This window comes from Neolamprologus brichardi, chromosome 6 (genome assembly GCF_056152115.1).
Source record: "Neolamprologus brichardi isolate AB-2024 chromosome 6, ASM5615211v1, whole genome shotgun sequence".
NCBI lineage: Eukaryota > Metazoa > Chordata > Actinopteri > Cichliformes > Cichlidae > Neolamprologus > Neolamprologus brichardi.
In genome coordinates this window covers 18,833,474-18,856,344 of record NC_142109.1, presented here as the reverse complement: position 1 = coordinate 18,856,344, position 22,871 = coordinate 18,833,474, and the positions used below count along the sequence as shown (strand labels likewise).

Below are 22,871 nucleotides of genomic sequence, written 5' to 3'. Positions count from 1 at the left end.
TAAGTACGCAAGACTTGAATACTAACTGTTGATAATGCAGGTCTCTTACTTTGACAGTTTTGGACATTTTGTCTTTGTCACCAAAAAGCTGGAAGCAAATGAGAGGAAATGGGTAGGTTCCCCATTTGGACTTAAACCAAATGAGTATCTCCATTCCCTTGGCTGCCAGCACACTAACAAACTATTTAAACCAGTGGTTTCATATGATGATGCTTAGCAGTTAAAGTAAGGGAGAAAATATTAATGAAGCCTACCTGCACAAGCAAACAACCTACAAAGAACAACAAAAATCTTTTTTTCTTCTAATTCTTAATTGACAGCCTTCTTAAATTACCTTATGGTACCATGAGGGATGAGGGGGAATTGGCCACTGCCCCCACACTCTCTCTCTCACACACACAGACACAATATAAGGCAGGGGAGCCTGTCCTATATTGGTAATAATGTAATAATGTTACAGAAACACTTGAGCCAATCCCTGGACACATCACTGGTGGATCTCAAGGCCAACACAGAAACAGGCAACAGTTCACACTCTAACATGATCTAATATTTATTTGAGAATCATTAAAGCGGTGGTTAGGACTTCCACTCAATCAATCATTCAAGGCAGATTATTTTGGAATTCAAAGTCTTCTTTGGTTTTCATATAAACCTTTTTTTGGTGATATCAACTTTAATAGCAGGAAATTAACCAGGCATATAATTATTTTCCTTCTCTTTTCATTGCGATATTTTTGAGTACAGCATAATAAAACAGGAAGTTTTGTTTTTGGTGTGCCACCCCAATATTTTTAGTAGACCGCATATGGACAAACATTTTGGAGGCACCCCTAATCATAAAATGAAAACATAGATAAGGAAAAACAAAACTAAATGTACAAGCAGGACTTGAAAAAACAGTGCATATCTGTGTCTCTATATAATCAATTATAATTCACTATAGTAATTTAGTAAAAAAAAAAACATTTTACGAAACATCGTTTTTAAAATTTTTCTGCTTTAAATTTTAAATGTTGTGTTTGTAAAATGCTGTATTTTATTATTTTGTCTCTGTCTCTTTTTTGTTTAGTAAGTTGCGTTTCTTCGTCGTTCTTTTTAGCTCTAAAAACCCCATAAAAAACCTCATAATTACTACCTACAATACTGACACGACACAGGCTTGTCAGTTGTTAGTAATGAAAATAAAAAGCCAAAAATACTTCTTTTAGGCAAAGGGCAGAAAACGAGCGAAATACAGTCTCAAATAACTATTTATAGAATAAAGGCTCTTCTTCTTGGTATCCTGTAAAAATTACCTGTGTTGGGGAAATCATGACCTTTCAGTGTCCGAGATGCACTTTGTTTCAACACTCATAACAATCTTCGCCTTCGAAGTGAAATGTTACGGTCGGCCAACTTATTTTCCTCGGACAAACCCGGAAGTTGTTTGTCTGTCTCCTGTGCTGGAGGCGCAGGAAATGCAGCTCCAGCCTCCGGTAGCAGTACCTTTCCAGTTTGTTTCCAAAGGTGAGCTCATACACACTGACATTATATATTAAGCACACACAGTGGTGACCTTGATTAGGGCTGCCTCAGCTCCTTGTATTTATGTTCTTTCATGTGTGTTTGAGGCTGAAACGCTCCATTGTTTACATCCGAGCAGTTGCTCTGCTGCTTAGAAACACGTGGATGGAGTGGAGTGAGACATGCCAACCAGGGACTGCCGATACGCTAAAATAACTTTTAAAAGCCCGTGCTTAGCGAAAATTTCCCAGCTACCTGTGTTTTATGGCGTGTTACTGTTTAGTGAAGCCTCGGTACTCTGATAAACAGGTAGCATGTTCTAGCTAGCTCGTTAGCATTGAGCTAGCCGGGGTTACCATTAGGCTAACTACAATAGGAGAGTACACAGTTATAAAACTGAAGTTTCTGTACGCTGCAACGTAACCAGGCTGCTGGATGTCCGAGATGTCAGCCTGTCACTCTAGTCTGTTTTTGACAACCTAACTTAAGTCAAATGACCGCGTGGATGTTATAAACTCCACATTGCAACCATAGCATAATCACACATTCACTAAAATTAAAGAAAAAAATATGTATAATCAAAAGGCCTCATTACACAATTTTGTGCAAAAGGTGACTTCTGATGTTTGTGTGTGTTTTAAACTTGTTGTTTTTTTCTTAAATTGTTAAATAAACTACTCAGCAAGGTTCTTGGGGGGTTATATATAAAATAAATAAATGACCTGTTTTGAAGTATTTTTATGACTGTGTAATTGCACCTCCAATACAATCAATACACTCCTTTTTGGTCACTAAATATATCTTTTGTAGAACTGTGATGTTCTACAAAACTGTGATGTCGACTGGGATACATAAATGATATCTAAAAGTTGCTTTGTCAGAAACTCATTGCATCTTCTACACTATAGCAGGGAAGTTCTGGCTTAAAATTACTTATTATCATTCATGAAAGATATGTTTCACATAAGTTTCACAAATTACAGGCCAATAAGTCATTTACAACAGGTTAAATATGGGCAATCATTTTTTAGTAGACACTAGAAATCACTTTTTGGGAGATGATCACTCTTTTGCATGGCACTGGTTAAAAAGTAAATATCTAGCAAAACATTGTCTAGTATTCAAACTGCTGACCTGTAATATGTCAGACATATCTTCCTTGAATGATATCAAGGTATTTTGTGGCAGAAGTGCCATATAAAGTTATAAGTGGCCAAAATGGACAGTATTGGTTATAATGTAGAACACAGACTATGTACAAAATGCAGAATCTTAAGGACACTTGTCTTTATTTTATCTATTACTCCCTTCAAAAAAATCATACTGAAGACAGTTTATGTACCAATGTAAGAAAAAGATATCAGACATAAAACACACAGAAACATAAGAAATCACTTTTGACATAACACTTGTTCAATACCTGGCTGATACTGATTTTTAAAGGTTGCAGTGGGTGGTATGGTGGTGCAGTATTACCTGTTGCCTCACAGCAAGAAGGTCCTAGGTTTGAATCAAGTCTGGAGCTTTTCTGTGTAGAGTTTGCATGCCTGCCTCGCAGCCTATGACAGCTTAGTTAGTTTCCAGCCTTCTTGCAACCTGAAGAAAATAGGAGGATGGATGGATCTATTCCAATGTCAGTATATCAGCCAATATTTTTTTGGATAGCATGTAGTACTGCAAAAGTGTTATATGTAATGTAGTCACCAGTCCTTAGCTGGGCCAAGTACATGCAGACACCATTTAGTTACATCAAGTTAATCCAAGCATTTTATAGGCCATTATCCTCCAACCAATACATTAATTGATTATATTAATAGATTATTATTGGTTCAATATAGTTTGTCCATTCTTTTAGTATTGTAAGTATAAGATGGCCTCCTAATTATTAAGATGATGATGTGCTTTGTTTGAAGAATTGTGCTCTGAATGATACAAGAAAAGATCAGTTAAGTTGATTCAATGTTTTTTTGTTTTTTTCTTTTCTTGAAACATAAAATGTACTTTTCTTAACTGCTCATCCAGCTCAGGTGGATCCCAGCTGTCTTTGGCTGAGAGGCGGATACCCGTTTGTCATGTCTGTAGGGACAAATGACCATTCACGCTCACGTTCACCTCTCTGGACAATTTAGAATCACCAGTTAACCTAACATGCCTGAATTTTACTTTAAGCTTCTCAGATACATGCACATTCACAATTGAGCAATATGTAGGTGTTTTCTGTTCTAATGATTAGTTAAATCTCACAGCTATGAAGTAAATTCTCAGAGTCCCCAGTTCACTTTTTTTTTTTTTAACCAAAACTACAGATAAATTAAACCTTGTATTTCCTGTTTCGGTGTAAACCCATAGGGACTCACGTGTGAATATGCACAGCTGGCTAATAGAAACGTCAGTGCTTGATATTTGTTGATTTCTACTAAATTCATTGTGTCATAATGCAGCATTTGTAAAACGCATTTCAGCTGCATTCATAGGTCTTATCAGTGCAACAGTTATGCTAAAGTTTGTTTAGATTTTTCGATTTAGCAAAATGTCCAAACTAAGAAGACGAGTACAGTTTGCTGCGTTCTGTTCTAACTGCGTTTTATTCTAACTGTCTGATCTATATTAAATCAGACATTTAGACTGTGTGCAGGATCATGATTAGGATTGAAACTGAAGTAACTAAATAGAATTTAGACACCTTTGCATCTTGTCTGTTGTTTTTTTCTTCACTTTTTTTTCCTGGCATGTCAAAAAGTTTTCTGTGGAAAACCCCTCTTTGGTTTTGGTGAAGCTGAGTTGCTTCACCAAAACAGATGCAATGGAGCTAACAGAGTCCAGGGGTGTTGTTCGGGTAGCATTTTAATTGAGAAGATTAGGAGGAATCACCTGTGTTGTCAGACCATGACTGTACCCGGCCTTTAAGTATAGTACGTTAAATTCCACTACTGTAAAACACAGTGAGTCATTTGTCGGCTCCCAGTCCCTGTGAGCTGCTGAAACTTTCAACACAACGGTCGCCACTCACCAACCGGTAAGATTTTCTGTCCCTTTAATCCCTTGTGGCCGGCTTGTGACCGTGTAGCGTGGCTTTTATGCAGTGTGTGTGCGGCCTGGGAGCCAATCATCTCCAGCCATCATGGCACAGACACGCAGGACTGGACAGAGCAATGGGCCGGTGCCCCTTCTCTGTCCACTTTCTGTGTGTGTGTGTGACTGTGTGTGTTAGAAAAAGGCAGACAAGCACTGGAAAAATTAACACCACAGTGCGGTAACCAGCTAATTCAACAATTTTTTGGTGTCACGTTAAGTGTTATTTAAAGTCGTCACCTGGCAGGTAAAAAAACTTGGGTCCTGTTTGCTTGAGCCAATGAACACAGCTCCAATGGAAAAAAGTCTACATGTTAAAAAAATAAATAAAAGAAATCTGAGTGCTCTTGAGCTGTGTCCGCTCAGCTTTCTTAACAAGGCCTCATGGTTTTCAGAGTAAGATGGAAGTTCCCTGTAATTGATGTTGGCCTGTGTTTCCTTCAGTTCGACAGTGCTGTGGATACACGACATATAACTTAAGAGAGGAAAATGATGAGAGCACAATTCTGGTAATAAAGTAGGGCTACTAATTAGTCTTGTATATTAGACCTGACGTGGTTGATCAGTGTTAAATATTTGAATGGCGGGATAAAGATTTCATGTGCACAGAAAAAAAAGAAGAAATTCTAAACATTGCTAGAATTTGATTGGTATTGGTGAAGATTTTGTAGCTGATATCAGGCAAAATGGAAACTAAATAAGTTTAATTTTTGTATTCAGTTTTGAATCTTTTGAAAAACATGCTCAGTTAAGGGAAAGATTGGTTGCAGCAGAGGAGCACATCTTTTTCTAAAATTAACAAATGTACACTATTATGACACTAGTAAAACCACATTTTGCTATTTGTGCCTTCTGGTTGTGATTTTCCCGAATAAACCGCTGAGCAGGTGAATCTGAATGCAAAGTGATGCTTTGCAAAGAGCCACGCATAAATAGAATAGAATAGAATAATCCTTTAATTGTCCCACAAGGGGAAATGTGGGTGTAACAGCAGCAAGAAAGACACATATACAAACAAACAGTACATAAGACACAGAACAGAAACATACACAATTTTTACATATTTACATCAAGGACAATGGTTACCAAAAACAGAGTACTGTACCATTATTAAATTAAATAAAATTAAATGAAGTTAAGAGGCAAACCCTGGTTATAGTGTGACTCGGTTGATAAAATAGTGCAAGTTACAGCGCTGATGTAAACCTCTGTTTGTTGGGAGCAGTTTTGATTGTACAGTCTGACAGCTGCAGGAAGGAAGGACCTGTGGAAACGCATAAAGAGCTGCTGGTTGGTGAGCTGTTATGATTGCCTACTTAAAGCTGGTTTATGTTTGTGATAGTAACCAGTGTTAGCAGTTTAGAAATTAATTGTTAAAAAAAAAAGTGAAGTTTCCCACGCATAAGAATTTCTTTTGATTTTATTTTGACTTGCATAATAGAAAACTCTTTGATTTTTTTTTTATTGTGGGTTGAGTAGATTAAGCCTTTTATTTCTTTGGGCTTTGGGAAATGTGAAAAGAATTTGATTGACTCGTCTTTACAAACCAAATGATAATAACTAGTGGTCAATAACTGTAGGCTAAAGTAAACTGGCTGTTTGTTCTTCTTTGTCCAACTATAACACAGCAGTGTATTAATAATATATAATTCGATGCTTGATAATGAGTTAGACAATGTGATGCTATATTATGTTGATTTTTTTGTGCTTTTCAGCCACTGAAGTCGCCATCTCCTCAGGTGTGTGCATGTGGTTGTGAGGATGTACAGTGTCTACCAGGACCGGGAGAGATTGGAGGATGATCTCTATCAAGAGGAAGAAGAGGACTCTGATGGGTCAGAGGCCAACAGCGAGGTGGAGTTCCACCTTTATAGCCAGCTCCACTACTCATCCAACCTTGGGGAACTAGAGGAGCAGGAGGGTGAAGAAGAGCAGAACCATGAAAGAGAGGACACCCGGCAAAATAGGGTTGCAGATGGTGATAGAGGACTAGAGGAAAAAACAGGCATCAAGGCTCTGACACCTACTAATGGCAGCCTGCAGCAACACCTGAAGCAGAAGAAGAAGAAAGAGAAAAAGGACAAGCTGAAGAAGAAAAGTGACTCTAAAGGTCAGAGGTTGCCATCATCACTTTTCGAGGAGGTCATCGTGATCGACTCCGGCCCTGACGTCATCTCAATCTCTGACGATGACAGCGCTGAAGGTGATGATGGGATCTGTGCTTTAAAGGGTCGAGGCATGCAGACTTCCACCCCAGCGCAGCAGGTAGAGCAAAAAGTGAACTGCTATCCGTGTGTCACATTTACTTTGTTAGCCAGTATTACCATGCTGATGAACTGTAGATAAAGTCATTTTAACATCAGTCAACACAGTGACAGAGTAACTAGAAAGTTTGTAGAGCAGTTGTTGACACAGAAGTATTTATATTTAAGATGCGTTTAAAAAAAATTAATAGAAAAAAAGGTAAATGCAAAATTAAAGACAAATTTTATGAAACATATTATTTATGGTGTTTCCAGTTCATTAAAAAAAAAAATCCGTCTGGCTTAGGGTAGTGTTAAACAATCTGCAAACTTGTCTCTGACATGCATAAACAAGAAAATGTGTTAAGAAGCACCTCTAAGCAGATTAAACATGCTAAGGAACAGATGCTTTACCGCTGAAACAATTCCTGTGGACACTGAAACAGCGCTGAAGCTCAGCGCTGAAGCTCAGCACGTCAGTTTGCAGCTGCACCCTGTAGTCTTGGACTTAATTGCCCATCCAATTTGGTTACTCCTCCAGCCATCCAAGATCAGCTGCCTTTTGCTGCCTTGGGTATTAAGTCAAACCTTAACTTAAAATCTGAGTTTTTCAGTCATAATCAAAACTGACTGAATGTTGATGACAGTATGTGTGAGCGGTAAGTCTGCCAGATGTCCGTGTGAAGAGTAAAACCAATTTTTTTACTTCAGGTTTTGACACTAATGTAACTTTGACAAACTGGGCCAGCTGGGGCCTCATACTAGCAGCAGATAAATGTTTGCATATGGTCTTGCACAGAATGGGGTCAGGGGATTAAATCCACTGTTCCCAGTCACTTAAATATGAAGCTTATTACAAAAGGATGTCCAATGGCTCAAATGAGCTGTAAAAATAGATCACGCCCAGCATGTGGACATCTAACTTTGAAGACTTTTATGAACGTCTTCTTAGACATAGCAAAAGTCACCATAAAGTTAAAGCCCCTTTATTTTTTATTTTGTGAGACATTATCAGAAATCTGGCTTCCATTTTCATTTTTGATTTTTTTCTGTCCTTTGCAAGCTACTTCTCAGTGGTCACTGCCACCAGGCTTAATTACTGCTGTTTTCCATTTTGAGCTGTAGCTTGTGAATGACTAGGTCCTGCAGGTGTAATGCTGGCAGTGAAGTAATGATGTTTAACAAAGGACAAAGCAGTTTCACAAACCATCACCTTTATTTATCGCTGCTTTGTCATTTGATCAGTTCAGTAAAGCTGCAAGGTAAAAAATAAATAAATAAAGGATTTGACATCTGATGCACACTAATTGCATGTATAATTCATCCATGTAGGATGCTCAGAAAAGGAAAAGGATTCCAGGTGTGCCTGTGACTGTGGAGTCCAGCAGTTCAGAATCGGATTCAGAAGAGTCAGAATCCGAATCTGAGTCCGATTCATCTGATTCGGATGGCCTGGAAAGCTGGATGATCCTGGGTCAAGGGAATCAGTTTGGCGACCACTCCATCTCACTCAACCTGGAAGGAGGGTCTCACAGCGAATCGGGTGTGTTGTGTGTCTGTCTTTTGTGACCTCATTTAATCGTGACTCCTGTTTGTACTGAGAAATAGTTAGACCTACAGTGCTGTGAAAAAGTATTTTCCCCTTTCTAGATTTCTTATTTATTTGCATATTTGTCATGCTTACATGTTTCAGATCATCAAATAAATACTTTTCACGGCATTGTATTTGGGCTGCACCTCTTGTGTGACCCAGTTCATTCAGAACACTTAGTCTACCTGCACAGCCCATTGATAAGAAGCAGGCACAGCGTTAGGCTGCACTGAGAACAATCTGTGTGAATGCGTGTTTGTACGTACATAAGCAGCATCTATGTCTGCATGTTTACGAACTTGTAAGCTTTTAGCATTCCTGGCACCGTCTGCCCAGCTGCTCGCTTCTCTGATGCATCTTTAAATATGTCTGTATTGATATATGTGTGTGAGTCTGTGAAAGTGTGAATATTTGTGTTTATAACATATTCTGGCTCTAATCAACATGCATGCGTACGTACACGTGGATACCAGCAGTCGTAACGCTAATGCCAAAAACAAACAAACGGAGAAACGGCAACGCAGGAGGAGAGGGAGGGGAGGTTTGGGAGAGATGGGAGTAATCAAAAAATGAATAAAAATGTTCCCTGCAAATCTCTTCAGATCTACACATTATCTTAACCTGCAGCCTCAGCAACCTCTCCGGCTCCCTCCTCCTCCCTCCTACCTAACGCTCTCCCATCTCATTCTTTTATCCTATTTTCTCACTATTGTGCTCTCTCTCTCCCTCTCACCGTTTCTTCCTCATTTGAATTTCCCTGGGCTGATGTTTCTGCAAGAGTGCTCACTGCCTCCTCTACACACAACTGGGCTAAAGGAGGGGGTCTGTAGCTGGTGGGAAGGCTTGAGGTTTGGCCTGGTTTTGGGAGGAAAGGAGGATTTTAGGTCTCTGTCTTTCTCTCCCTCTCTGTCTCTCTCGTCTGGTTTCTCTCTGTGATCTTTGGAGCTTGACCTCATGTCTGCACATGGGGGGTCATGGGTGTGGTGTGGATGGGGTCTTAAAGTGAGAGGAATCGGGGAGGGGGGGACTTTGTCAAAAAAAGGGGAAATAAAGGCGAGGAAATTAAGGGATGAGCCTGAGTAGTCTTGAACTGTGCCTGAATTTAATACAACTCACTAATTCAAACTTGGTCCCGAGTATGTTGGGCGTTTACACCAAAAACGGGCCAAAATATAGAATTTTTTTTCTTAAATCTTAAGAAAAAAATCCTGAAAAGCACAAAAACTAAAATTGAACTGATCCCAGATTACCGTTTTCTATTCTTCCCAAAACCGATAGGGCTTATCTCGTGGTGCTGTGGGGTGCTGTATGAAAACTATTAAAACACATTAGTGAGCCACACTCCTGCCACTGTAAAACATTTCCAAGTGCACCAAATGTGCCATTCTGCAGATGCATTCCCTAAGAAATACATCGTTCACTTTTTTGTGTAATTCTTTGAAACAAAAAAAAGCTTCTTTTAGAAATAAATGGTGTTTTAAAAAAATAAGCAAAAGATGGTAACCATTAGAGCTAAAAGACAGAAGTTTGCTTTATGCAGTTTGTTTTATGATTAAGCAAAATTCACGAACTGTGTTTTAAAGGTTGTCACCTGTTAATTGAATTAATAATCAAATAAGATGTCTGTTGGTCTCAACTGAAAATTTGGTTTTATAGCTCTTTGAAGAATTATGAAAAAAATCTATAGTGTTATTAAATCTTTGAGAAAAAAACTAACAAAAAGTCAAATGATTTAGTGTGTACTAAATGTAACCTGACTAGTAGTGGGTTTTTAAGGAATGCAAGAAGTCATGATAATCAATATATCTGCATAGATTTATACACGCATCTCTAAAGTGTTGCATACTCTGCTACATGTGCTGCACGTTTTCAGATGGGTTTAAATGGGACGGCACATATTTATAAGTGTGACGAACCAGTATTGGACCGATAATGTCGCTTGCTGATACATCTTTGTGTGAAGTACGCGCTGCAGCTGACTTGAATGTATGTTTGGGACACAGTTTTGATTCCCTCTTGCCTCCACCTCTCTGATGGTGTAGGTTTAAAAACACAATCGTATGCTGAATCATTTTCTTCTTTTACAATTCATTTCACAAGCTTTTTTACTTGGAAAAGATATTCAGAGAAAAAGGCCAATTTTAGGTCGCTGAGATATGGTTGTTTGAATTTTTATGGCAACCTTAATCTTAATCGTTACATCCATAAACCAGGGCTTCAAATATAAAGATTGATTTCTGTTTTTTATATGCCATGTTCTGTAGCTTTGGTTTCTACATTTGTTTGTGTGTTTGTGTGTGTGTGCGTGTGTGCATGCGTGTGTGTGTGTGTAACCATTTTGCACAGCAGCGACTAATAGTATTTGTACGCCTAGACCCCATCTCAGCATCACCATCAAATCACATTCACTACACTTAGTCTCTCCCTCTCGCCTGCAGAAATTTAATCTGTTCATCCTCTTTCTCTCCCTCTTCCTCCTACATGTTGTCACTTGTTCACATACTTTTACAATCTAATCTTTTCTCACCCCTTTAGATAAGTTGTTTTTTTTTTTAAATAATTTTTTAAATCAAGAACGTGAACACACATGCACACACAGTCTGAGTGGCTATCTGTCACCTAGCTGTTAGTAGCGGGTCCTGCTGGGTGGATCTGTAAGGACAACGAATAGGTAAAACAAAAAAAAAGAGAGAGAGAGAAAAGATAGTTGAGAGAAGGAGGGTGAGCAAGGGCCGTCCGCCTGTCCGGCAGCTATGCAGCAGCAACCAGACGGAACAAGAGAGCAAAAACAGGTCTTCCCAAAATCCAGCTCAGTGCCTTTCCCACCCGAAGAGGTGTGCGTCTACTTCCCCGTGAATGAGTCTGCGGTGTAGGCGGGGTGTGCTGAAGCTAAACTTGAATTGTAAGTGGTTAAACTTCACTCTATGGTCACACTCCCCCCCACCCCCCCACCCCCAGCTCTCTGCTCTTCGCCTTTTTTTTTTTTTTGTCCCCTCGATCTTGGTCAGTGCACACCAAACTTTGTTTGAGGCTTAGAGTCAGCTCTGGCTTGCTATCAGGGTGGCCGATCACATCAGAGTGAGCCTGAGTGTGTGTGTGTGTGTGTGTCAATGTGTGTGCTTCACTGAAAGTCTTGGCGAATTAGAGAGAAGTGAGAGTGTTTGTATGTAATGGTTGACTCTGACTCAGAGAAAAGCGAGGTAAGTCTGTTCACTTCTCTCCTCTTCTTTCGTCATCATTTTTTGTGTGCCATCTTTTATAGTCCTGAGAGGCTGTTCCATACTCAGATTTGTTTGTGGAGAGTAGTTGCACAAATGTTTTCAGCTTTAGATATGTGTGAATGAGCCACACTACTTTAGGCCTAAAGCTTTCTTCTGCAGCTTCTTGCAGCGTCTGTGTACTCTAAAGTTGCATGCCAGTGTATGCACAAAGTGAAATACGGATTTAGCTGTGTGTGTATTTTCTTTTTGCTCCGATTATGTGTGAGAGTGCACGTTTATGTACAGGGCATCGGGATTGTAAAATGAGATTACAATGGCACGTTGGGTAGTGCAGTAGGTGTACGTGTGCATGTGTGTGTGCACGCGTGTGGGTGTGTGGGTGGGCGGGCAGGCGCTGCAGAAGGGAGACATGGATAGGATCAGCTCTTATCTTGGCTGCCCAGTGCCACACGAGGTGTAACGCCACACCCACGCTACCACACAGTGTGTTTGAACAGGCACACACACACACACCATGAAATCACTGTGCCATAGTTTGACTTGTATTATCCTTTTTTCTTTTTTTTTTTCAGAGGATATGCAAATTAGATGAGACTACAGTGTAGGCCTAATATTAGCGCATGCAAAATAAATGGTGGAAATTCAGTTGAATGGCCAGTGCCTTCATATTTTTTTTTTTAAAAAAAGCTTTTGATTGAACAATCATTTTGATGCCAGCGGCCTTTGAAATGTAATGACATTTGGAATCGAGTAAATGAAACAGGTTTTTGGAATGCAAAAAAGAAAAATCTCCTTATTGAGTATTCCATATTTTGTTAAAATTAATTGAGCATTTACTGCTCACCTTTTGATTATTAAGATGTATTTATGTTGTGTAGACTCATTAAAGATTTTATTATTTAGCCCCTTGCAGCATTTTTGGACATGCTTTTCACTGTACACAGTGCAACTTGTTAGCTTATGTTATTTATTATTGTGAAATATAGTGCAGGATAATCCTCATGCTGTTCCTGCAGACTCAGAGATAGAAACGTATCATCGTTGGACGTGTTTGTGTTCTTCTGTTCAATTGTACTTTAAATATTAGAAAATCAGCACAGCTGAATTCTTCCTTCTTCTAACTTAGCTTCAGGACGTCTTTTGCCAAATGGTTTCATAAAGAAAATTGAGGAAAATAATTGCTTACATATGTGACAAAGAACAGGATAGAGGAAGTAGAAATTGTGAAGCACCACTCGAGTCTATATCTAAAAAATCGTGGTGGACGGACAGGTAGCAGAGCTCAGCATCAGACAGAGGTAGAGAGAGATGAGAGCGGTAGAAGCCAAAGTGGATGAGACAGGCCTTGAAAAGCATCGGCCACGGTGTTGGTCTGTCAGGAACAGTTTGTCTCCAGGCTAAGATCTCAGAGTGGCTCGAACACGGCCGGATTTCTGTCTGCACAAACTGATATCCAGCGCTGTCTGTCAGCCCCGTCTGTGTGTAGCTGATGGTTCTGCTGTTGAACCTTCCCACATAAGTTGTGACCTGATGTGGCTCTCTACAAAGCTGCGAATCTGGTTCAAATGCCATTATTTTTAGGAAAAACGAAAGCAAATTTTTGTCTCACGAGCTGTTTCAGATTTCCAGCACGTCAGCTGCACTTGAAACGGTTCATATGAAGCTTTAAGTCTGAGCCAAATATGAGTTGTCGCAATGCCATGATGGATTGATTTTGAAATTCATTTAAATGTTAGATTTATAGTTTATGTATGTGACATAATCACATTTATTTTCTTATTAAAATGTGTTTTGAAATTGTAGCGATAATAGTTTTTTTTTTTATGTTTTATATTTTGCAACATTTTCTGCATCTACTGTTATTCAAATTGCAGAATTACGGTCAAAATACTGCCCCTGCTTTTAGTTATCACGGACACGTTTTAATTTCAGCTGTGCTGCTTCTACTGCAGAGTGTCTTTTTTTGTGTGCAGATATCTGGAGTTTATTTATACCGCTTTTATCTGCATCTGGACAGAACAAGCCATCCTGTCTGAAAGTAATCTTTGTCAAAATAATCTATGAAAATTTTGCTATTTTTTTTCCTGGAAACTTTGACTCAAAAACACCCACAGACATCTGCGGTTGTGGGTCCAGGTGCTCATTTGTATTAATGTGGCTGTTTGTTCTTCAGCGTAAGTGAGGGGCAGCATTTGAATATAATCTAGGAGAAAACATTTCAGCTACATTTACAGAAACCTTTGCACAGCCACCATCTGTCAGTCAGGGAGTGGCATTTTGATTCCCAAATTTGAGATGGTTTAAATTTGTTTTCTTTTTTCACCCATTTTAGTTTGATTTGAGATATTTTTTTTATGAAATGTGGTTGTTTTGTTTTTAATATGTCGTATTGTAGAAATGAGAGGACGTTTTAGAGCGAAAGTGAAGGTGCGATGCCAGGTTGCATGTGTTGTGTGTGTGTGTGTGTGTGTGTTGGAGTGTGAAGGTGTGCGCATCTAAAGAGAAAAGTGTGTGTCAGCCTCACCACGCCTGAGGTGAGCCCAATAACCGTGCCATGGCCCACTGGAACGAAGTTTCACCATCTTTAGTTCCGAATAGAGAGAGAATGTGACATTAAATGAAATGGTTTTCAACGCTTTGCTTTTTTTTTTTTTTTTAGCTGCCGCTGATGAACCGTGGTTTGAGTTTTTTGTCTTTTTGAGCGTGAGATGTAACATTGCATGAGAGGGGCTTCTTTTAGCAACAGCACACAACCGGCTGCTTGCGGTAACTGTGGCCTGGAGGAAGGGGTAATAAACTGGAGACCAAGGGGGTCCCTACTGTAGTTTAATGTGTATGTATGTGTGTGTCTGTGTGGGTGGGGTGGTGGGTGGATTGAATAGGGAATCCCTGTCTTCTACTTGAACCTTTATTTAACCAGGATATCCCACTGAGAGCAAGGATCTTTTTTCTTTTTTTTCTTCCTACGGAGACCTGCAGCAGACACAGTGCCCTGAAGCTACAGTGAAAGACATCTTGACAAATACACAACAGAAACGCACACAGACACCCACTCAAGTCTGATTAAATAAAACTTCTAGGCCTCAACACCTTAATCCTGCATTGTTTGTCCTTGCAGCCCTCTTGGTCCCGTAACTGTAGCTTTTGGTCAAGTAGTTACACAAAATGTGGCCGTTTTCACAAACTGTCTCATCCTTTAAATGAAGGACTGGGAGGGAAAGGATACAGAGGAGACTAGCAGAGAGGAAAAAAATGTCAATTACAATTACCAATAATAATCATTATAATTAAGCAATCACTTAATAAGAAATTAAATTATTGTGGGGGGTGACAGTGGCACAGAGGGAGGTCCCGTGGGACTGTATTAATTTCTATTCTTTTATTTGACCCGAGAACTTTCCCTTTATTGTCTTTCCTTGGTTTTTGGGCTAGGAGGGGTTGTCGAGAGGGCTTTATTAACTGGTAGCCTAGGGTGATGATTTTTTTCTTTCTTTTTTTGGATGGTGGAATTGAGGGAACGGGGTTTGAGGGATATGTATTAATATTAATACGTTTTTGGGCTGAGGAACAGGAGGAAGAGGACTGAGCGATGGAAGGGTGAGGGGGGGCGTAAAGGCAGTCATGGATCCACAAAATCACCCCTTCTCCTCTCGCTTCATTTTTAGCCCCCCCTTTTTTTGGGGGGGTGGGTACTCACTTTCTGGTTCACCTCTACTACTTCTCAGAGCTCCGGCGCCAGCAAAGAGGGGAGCTGTCTGTTTTGAAATCATAAGTTCAGTTTAACAGTCAACAGGATAAGAGGGAGAACCCCAAACACACAAATACACCTCATTTAGGGTTTGTACACTTGCTTCGGTATGCAAAGGGTTGCCTAATAATAGCAAGCCAATGTTTTTCACAAGGTCCCAGAGGGTATGTGTGTGTGTGTGTGAGAGTGTGTGTGTGAGAGAGAGATTCTTGGCAGTGTACCACACAGACACACAAGTGTGCCTGTTTAGCAGTTTCCTCTCCAGAGGCTCCTGGCAGTGTGTATGTGGCCATTCCAAGGCTTCTCCCCATGTCTCTTAATTAAGGCACTCGTCAGACAGAGACCAGCTGGGCCTGGTCTGGCCTAGCTGGCACTCACTGTAATTTCAGTCAGTCTAACCCTTCCCTCATCTTCTTTGCTTTTTTTTTTCTTTCCTACTCACCTTTTCTCTTCTGCAGATTTCTTTGGCCTTTGTTTCCCTCATTGATTGACTTATACGTTCTTGGATTGCTGCATATCGATGGAAGTGCCCTCTGCATGTTTATAACATATGTAAGCTTAACTAGTTGACCTTTCCATCACACCTGCCTTCAATAAAGCACTAATTAGGAGTCCCATTAGTATCTGAGAGTCTGCTAGTTAATCGGCCCTTAAATACCAGGATATAGGTGTTAAGGAACACGTTAAATGCTTAAGCAGTCATCATGAGGGGGGGATACCATGAGAAAATAGAAGAAAAAAAAATCGAAGTGTTTATTCTGTGTGGGATAAAATAAATGTAAAGGGAACAAGCTCTCTAAATCTAAGAAATTATCCAGTCATTTTCTTCCTTTTAATTTTTTTTTTTTTTTTTTTAGTAGTTCGTGGCCGATGTTCTCAGACACACTGAAACATTGTGTATTTAACTGGCAGGATATGTCATGCTTCTTTGGTCACATCTCTTTTGAAAGACTAAAATGGACTTGCATTCCTTATGCAAACAATGCAGAAAAATGATCGCTGTCTCTAACTCAAATGTTGTGACCAACCAAGATTTCCATAACTTCATAAAGGCAACATAATATATCAACATGATCTACTACAGATGGCTACAGCAAGCGTATGCTAAGGACAAGCGTACATCCATATCACAATCTGCTTTTCTTCCCTTAACCCTTCAGCTCCACCCTCCTTCACTCCATCCATCTCATCTCTTTATTCCTCCACTCCCATTCCCAACCATGCTTCCGTACAACAAGACCAAGCCCTGGTTACGGGGCTGTTGCTATGCCAGGTTGCAGGCTTTTCCTGAGTTAATCCAGTTTCTATCCAGGATGTATTTTGGTGGTTTTACGGCTAACGGTGGACACTATGTCCCCCAGTCTACATTCAGACTTCCTGTAAAGAGGTTTAATGTGTCTAAATGTGTGATTTATCAAATTTCCTCAGCATTGTATGATTAACTCTCCTTGCACACATGTGTAACCGGTATGTGTCTGTGAAGTTTAAGCCTTCGCCTGTGAGTGTGCTCCTGCGCACACGCATGCCTGTGCATTTGCACACCTAGGCCGCCCCTTTATCCGGGGGATTATGGTTAAATGAAATGCTGAGATTCTGGCGGCGAGCGACCGATAAAGCCGAAGTCGGCGTTGGGAGAGAAAATTAATTATTGGGGATAAAATCAAGAGCGAAGGAGATAGTTACCGACTCGTTGGGGAGTTTAGTCATTGATATTTCGGCACAGGCTTCCAGACAACATGCAGAGTTCATCACACCCTTAATGTGATACTAGTTTTGTGTGTCTAAGTGTGTGTGGATGCACCTTCGAGCTGGGCTTTACAAACTTTTAAAGGTTTTGGTTGAGGATCAAAAAGCCTTTGGGTTTTAACGCAGCCGACATACTGATGTAGCTTTTTTCCCCCCCATTCTTCCCTGCGGATCAGCTGGAATGTCCTCGGGGTTTCCAGCAGCTCAAGGACTTTTTTCCTTTGAGTATTCACATTTCACAGCATTCAGTCATTCTTGTCTCTATTAATGTAGGTTTTTCTCAGAGCAAGGTTTAAACAGTCTTAAATTAAGTTAAATTTTAAAGTGGAGCTGATGCAAAAGTCACATTACTCTCTGCTTTAGTTGTTTCAACCAACTGGTACAAGTAATCCTGCCAAAATTACACTTTAATCAAAGCCAGGCTTCTGAATTTCTCTGATTACTCAATTAAAAGATAATAAGTGTCAAGAACAGCAAATAAAAAAAAAAATAGTATTAAATCTAGATTGTAGAAGAACTTTGTTAAGTTTTCCCATCATGTTGCAGATTTACAGGCACTTTAAAATTTTGGCTTTATGAAGAATTTGTATTATTGTTTGTAATCAGAGGAAAGACATTAAACCTAATAAAAAGGAAAGAGAAATATCTAAAATACAGTGAAAAACTACACTTTCAATTCACATTTATAATACTTTGTTTTTATATTTTACAGATATGTTTTTTTTTTTTTTTTATTGGCAGCTCACCTTACATCACCCTCTTCTCTTAAACAATCTGTGTTACCAGCCACTGTTTTCGGACCATGTAGCCTTTCAAAGAGTTGGATAATTTTTATTTACTTTTTAAAGTCTTTTGTTCCAAGTGTTAAAAATCAGCTATGAACAAATACCCACCCTAAACCTACAGGACTTGATCTTTACATATTTGTGTGTGTGTGTGTGTGTGTGTGTGTGTGTGTGTGTGTGTGTGTGTGTGTGTGTGTGTGTGTGTGTGTGTGTGTGTGTGTGTGTGTGTGTGTGTGTGTGTGTGTGTGTGTGTGTGCGCGCGCGCGCGCGTGCAGGTGAGCATTTTTTTTTGTCCTCAGAGTGGAGACTGATCAATAGTAATTGGGTTGAGTGTATCAGGCCTGTTTCTGTCCTTTGTACTGTGGGCCTTTTGTAGACGGACACAGTGCCAGAAGAGAAAGGGGACAAGCGAGGGAAACGAAATAAAGGAGAAGAAAAAACTGGGGGGTAGACGGAAAGAAAATGGACAATGTTTGCAAGTCAAAGAGCATGACCAACTCCATCAACTAAAACTGGAATTTGTTCAGTATTACATACTAATATAAAAAAAATCCAGAAAAACCCTTTCCTACCATTCTGTGTCTTCTGTCTTTCTATTCATTCACACTAGAGGCATAGAGAGTGTATGTAAGTGTGTGTGTGTGTGTGTAGGTTTCTAGAGAGGTGGGGATCTTTTAAAGAGGTGTGACAAAACACAGATGACTCGTTAAGATGCATTAACGGGGGTCTCACTCCTTCCTCTCTTTCTCCCCCTGGCTTACAAAATCAAGCACACTTCCAGAATATCTCTCCATCCTCATCCCTCACTCCTCTGTCTCCTTTATGACTTCCATAAAAGCGTGTGCGTTGAGTGAGCGTTGAAACTCCAGCGGTATTAGCAGGGAGGCATTAGGCATAAACTCTAAGGTATATTAAAGCAACGGCCCTGTTGTTCATATAAACACGCCAATTCAATTTAGCCTGCCCCACGGGGAATGGGATTTTCAGCTGCTTCCGAAAGCAAGAGGAAGAGGAGGAGGGGCAGGGGTTCTTGGAAGGAGGTAGCGCGACTGGTGGATGAGGTAAGACGAGAAGAGGAGGTGGGATGAAGGGATCTTGGAGAGGTGCAGAAGGAAGAAGAGGGAATTGGGAGGGGGAGCGTGGTGACAAAAAAAGAGAAATAAAGGTTTGGCACATGTGGAGATTAACATATTAGACTGGTGTGATAGCTGGTTGCTGGAATTCATTATTATTGCTGCATTAACTACTATGACGTAAGCGTGTGTGTGTGTGTGTGTGTGTGTGTGTGTGTGTCACTGACACATATACACACTTAGACTGGCAGGCACGGGGGCTGCCAGCATCTGTGGTGTCTGCACGCTTGGACAGAGCGTTATGTGGGAAACCCTACAGTTATATTATTCAATCCAAATTCAAATGGGCTTGTCAAGGAAGCTCCTGCTTTTTATTACCTGTCAGAAAAACCAAGGGATGGATGGAAAAGAGGGGAGCGAATTAAACGACAGTAAATAAGACCCCCCTATCTCTCTGCACTCGCCCCCCTGCCAGTCTGCCATTCCTCCATTCGCTGTATTTTGGAGAGACACACAGACACACTTGGAGATTTTGACAGCATGTTGTTGTTCAGCTCTATCTGTAGTTTACCTTAACCAGTCTAGTCTGTCAATCAGATGCTGGAAAATGTAATTATTTTGTTCATCACGGAGTCTGAAGCCAATATGGAATCAGCTTAGCCAGGCAATCGGGCTGATGGTAAAGGAAAGGGGCTCAGGCATTTATTGAAACTCATCTGATGCCTTTTAGAGGTCTACAAATGAGGAATTATGGGAAAGTAAATAAAAGAGGGTGTGAGTTGAGATTGAGGTGGAGGGGATTTCTTAAGAATGACTTCTGCATGTGGGAAGTGAGGGCATGGTGTTTCCTCTCTTTGCACGCACACAGATCCTGAATAGCCTCCTCCCGTCTTGCCCCTTTCAGCCAGGCATAACCTCTGCCATCTGTCCGCCCCCTCCTCTTCCTATCTTCCTCTTTTTTTTCTTTTTTTTCTCTCCTCCATTTCAGCCTCCTCCACCTCCACCTCCTCTGCTCTTCCTCTTCTTTCAGCCCCCTCCCACCTCAAGATGTTCATTTAGGGTCCTGTTTCTTAACCTATACTCTCTGGTGGCATTCACAAGATTGTGGAATATTAGTCACGTGTCAGGGGAGTATCCATGTATCTCTGATAAGAACAGGAGGGAGGAGGACAGTGGCAGGGTTTTTGGGTCGTGTAAAGCAAAAAAAAAAAAAAGCCTGCTTTTTACATTTTCAACCACATCACATGAAATCAAAAGTCCTGTTTGTGTTTTTTCATATTGCAAGTACTCAGTTCTATCATTGTTAATCAGAGTTTGAGTTTGCACTCCTTTGTCGGTTTTGGTTCTGATCATTCATTTCCCACTTTCAGTCTGTCTTTTATGTAGTTTCAAATAAAAGAAAGAAAACTCAAGCTATTTATTTGATATGATTCCATAATTCTTAGTTTGACTCAATAAATAGCGAGAAGAATTGTATGGTTAAGTCATTTTTACATTTTTTTTTCCAGACTAAACCATTGAACAGTGACAGACATCTAGAGGTCCAGTATGAGCCTGGAGATGCTATGTGATGGATCCTTAAAGTCTTAGGCCACAACCAGGCCATCCCTATATTTATGTATGTTGCAGTATGTTGTTGGCGGTTACTGATTTGTAGATCATTTGAGATCAAAAATAGGTCTTTTTAGTTTGAAATAGGTGATGTAGTTTTACTCCCTTCTGCACCAGAATCTAACTTCTAACTTCTGCCTACCAGGTGCATAGGACAGCTGGTTGCAGCTATATTTGAGTGAAGTGATAAAAGAGCCATATTAGGCACTCCCTTTCTAATCCTCTATTGTTCTTTGTCTGTCCCCTGGTCCACAGAGGGGCTGGTCTAATTAAAGACTAATAATTGTATTGTTTTATAAAGTCTATAGAGACAAAGATTCTGCTCTTCAATCATTCACTCCCTCCAATGTACCCTGCCGATCGAGGGGCTATCTTGCTGGTTGAAGTCTACAACCACAGCAGTGACGGGCCGTTTTGGGTGTGTGTAAGAGAGGGAGGGCTGTGCGGCATACACTAGGAGGAGGAAGGAAAAAGCCAAATCTAAATTAAAACTTTAAAGCAGTATTATTTAATTACCCTAAAGGCTGTGGATTTGAAGGATTGAAAGGGTTTCTTTGTTGGTGTGTGTGTGTGTGTGTGTGTGTGTGTGCGCGCTTCCACTTGCAAACGAACACACACACACACACTGCTGTCCAGGATTATTTCTTTTTTTTAATTTGCCGTTTCTTCTCAAAGTGTGTGTGAGTATTCATGTATGTGCTTGTATGTGCATGAGACCAGAGTGTAACCCCTTATTGGCTGCCCTCTGCTGTTGCCCCTCCTACACACACGCACACACACACACCCATCCATGCACACATGCTGAAGCGCCGGCAGATAAAAAGGCATTATGGTGAATTCCACTTAATGACAAATTTTTAATTTGGGGAACAGGGCCTGGTGAATGGAGCTTAATTACCGGGGCCAAAGATCCCTCGGAAAAATAACCCCCTCGACGTGCCCAACCTGCCCGATAATGGAGCGCTCCGCAGAATGGCTCAGATTAACCAACGCCGTTTATCAACCACCACCCCACCCCACCCACTCCCCCCCTTTCTGTATAATAACAAAAATAACAATCATGAAAATTCTATCTGCCTCCCAGCCCCCATCACCCCGCTTCTTCTCTCGCCTTTCCACCCTCCCGCCCACTGCCTGGCTCACTCCCGCAGGAGGAAATTCATCAAAATGAAATTGAGGTTGCAACTCACTGGTTTTATTAAAATATATTTGCCCCTCACAGACGATGCGTGTTGTGCCACAGAAGACAAAAGGGGCACCATGAATAATTTGGTCAGATATTTTTTTTTTTTTGTAATGTTTTTGACATTTTGCGTCGGCTTACACAAGTACGACTCTAGCCACGAAATACTTGTTGACTATAGTCTGCTCTACCACAACACTGATTTAGGAAAACTCCATCCTGATTTTTTTTTTTTAACGTATGGGTAGCCTTAATGAAGCTGAATCTTTTTTTTCATTCAGGCAAATATATAAGCACAAAGGATTAAACTTTAAAGTTGGAAAATTGTTGGATTTTGGAGTGTTGGTTGGGCACTGCCAACACTTTGCAGTGTAGTCATTGTTTATTTACATGGCTTTACCATTTAGAGGCGCAACTGTAAAGCTTCATTAAAAAATGAAATTAGTTAATGGGCAAAAAACATTTGACTGGCTAATTGATTAGTCAGACTTCAATCTTTTAATAAATCTGTTTGGTATGAAGCTTACATTTTTGTGAATACATATGCATTTGTTCCACTTATAGTATCTATAAAAAGAATAATTCTTCTAGACTGCTCCATCTCTTGATTTATGTGGGGGTTTTTTTTCTTAACAGTCAAAAAAAGTGCTGCTGTAGCTTTAAATCAGTCTATAATCTCCCAAGTTCACGGCTGTTAAAGTCCCAGACAATGATCTAATCCGATACTGAGACATGAACAAATCATTGTGATAGTAACAGTGTTATGTAAAAAATATGAGTTCTAACTTCTTTTTTTTTTTTATTGTCATGTAATGTGTCATCAGCACCAGCCATCCAAGCATATTTATGGCAGTTAAATGAGTCAATTTTCAATTCAACCTCCTTTTTTGAATCATCGGTGATGATATGATGGTACAAGTCAGGACTGTGTCTTTAATAAGAGCCACTCTGGTTATCAGCAGATTGATGGAGATCATTTCTAGTTTGAATTGAAAATCTGCGCTAAAGAGGCAGCTAACGGATATTAAAAAGACACAGTGACTACGTGTCTCCTGTCAGTCCCGGACACGTTTTGGCTCAGTTTTGGATAAC

The 22,871-nt window shown here is 40.2% G+C and overlaps 1 protein-coding gene across 1 annotated transcript in view; it reads left to right on the top strand.

The window, feature by feature from the left end:
• The first annotated feature begins 1,418 nt into the window (after positions 1-1,418).
• The window catches only part of zcchc7 (zinc finger, CCHC domain containing 7), a 54,682-nt gene continuing 33,229 nt past the window's right edge, over positions 1,419-22,871 (top strand). Inside the window, exons 1-3 of the mRNA XM_006787269.3 lie at positions 1,419-1,509; positions 6,294-6,843; positions 8,154-8,364. Of these exons, the coding sequence (XP_006787332.2) occupies positions 6,340-6,843; positions 8,154-8,364 (715 nt within the window). The 5' untranslated portion in view covers positions 1,419-1,509; positions 6,294-6,339. The remainder of the gene's footprint in view (positions 1,510-6,293; positions 6,844-8,153; positions 8,365-22,871) is intronic.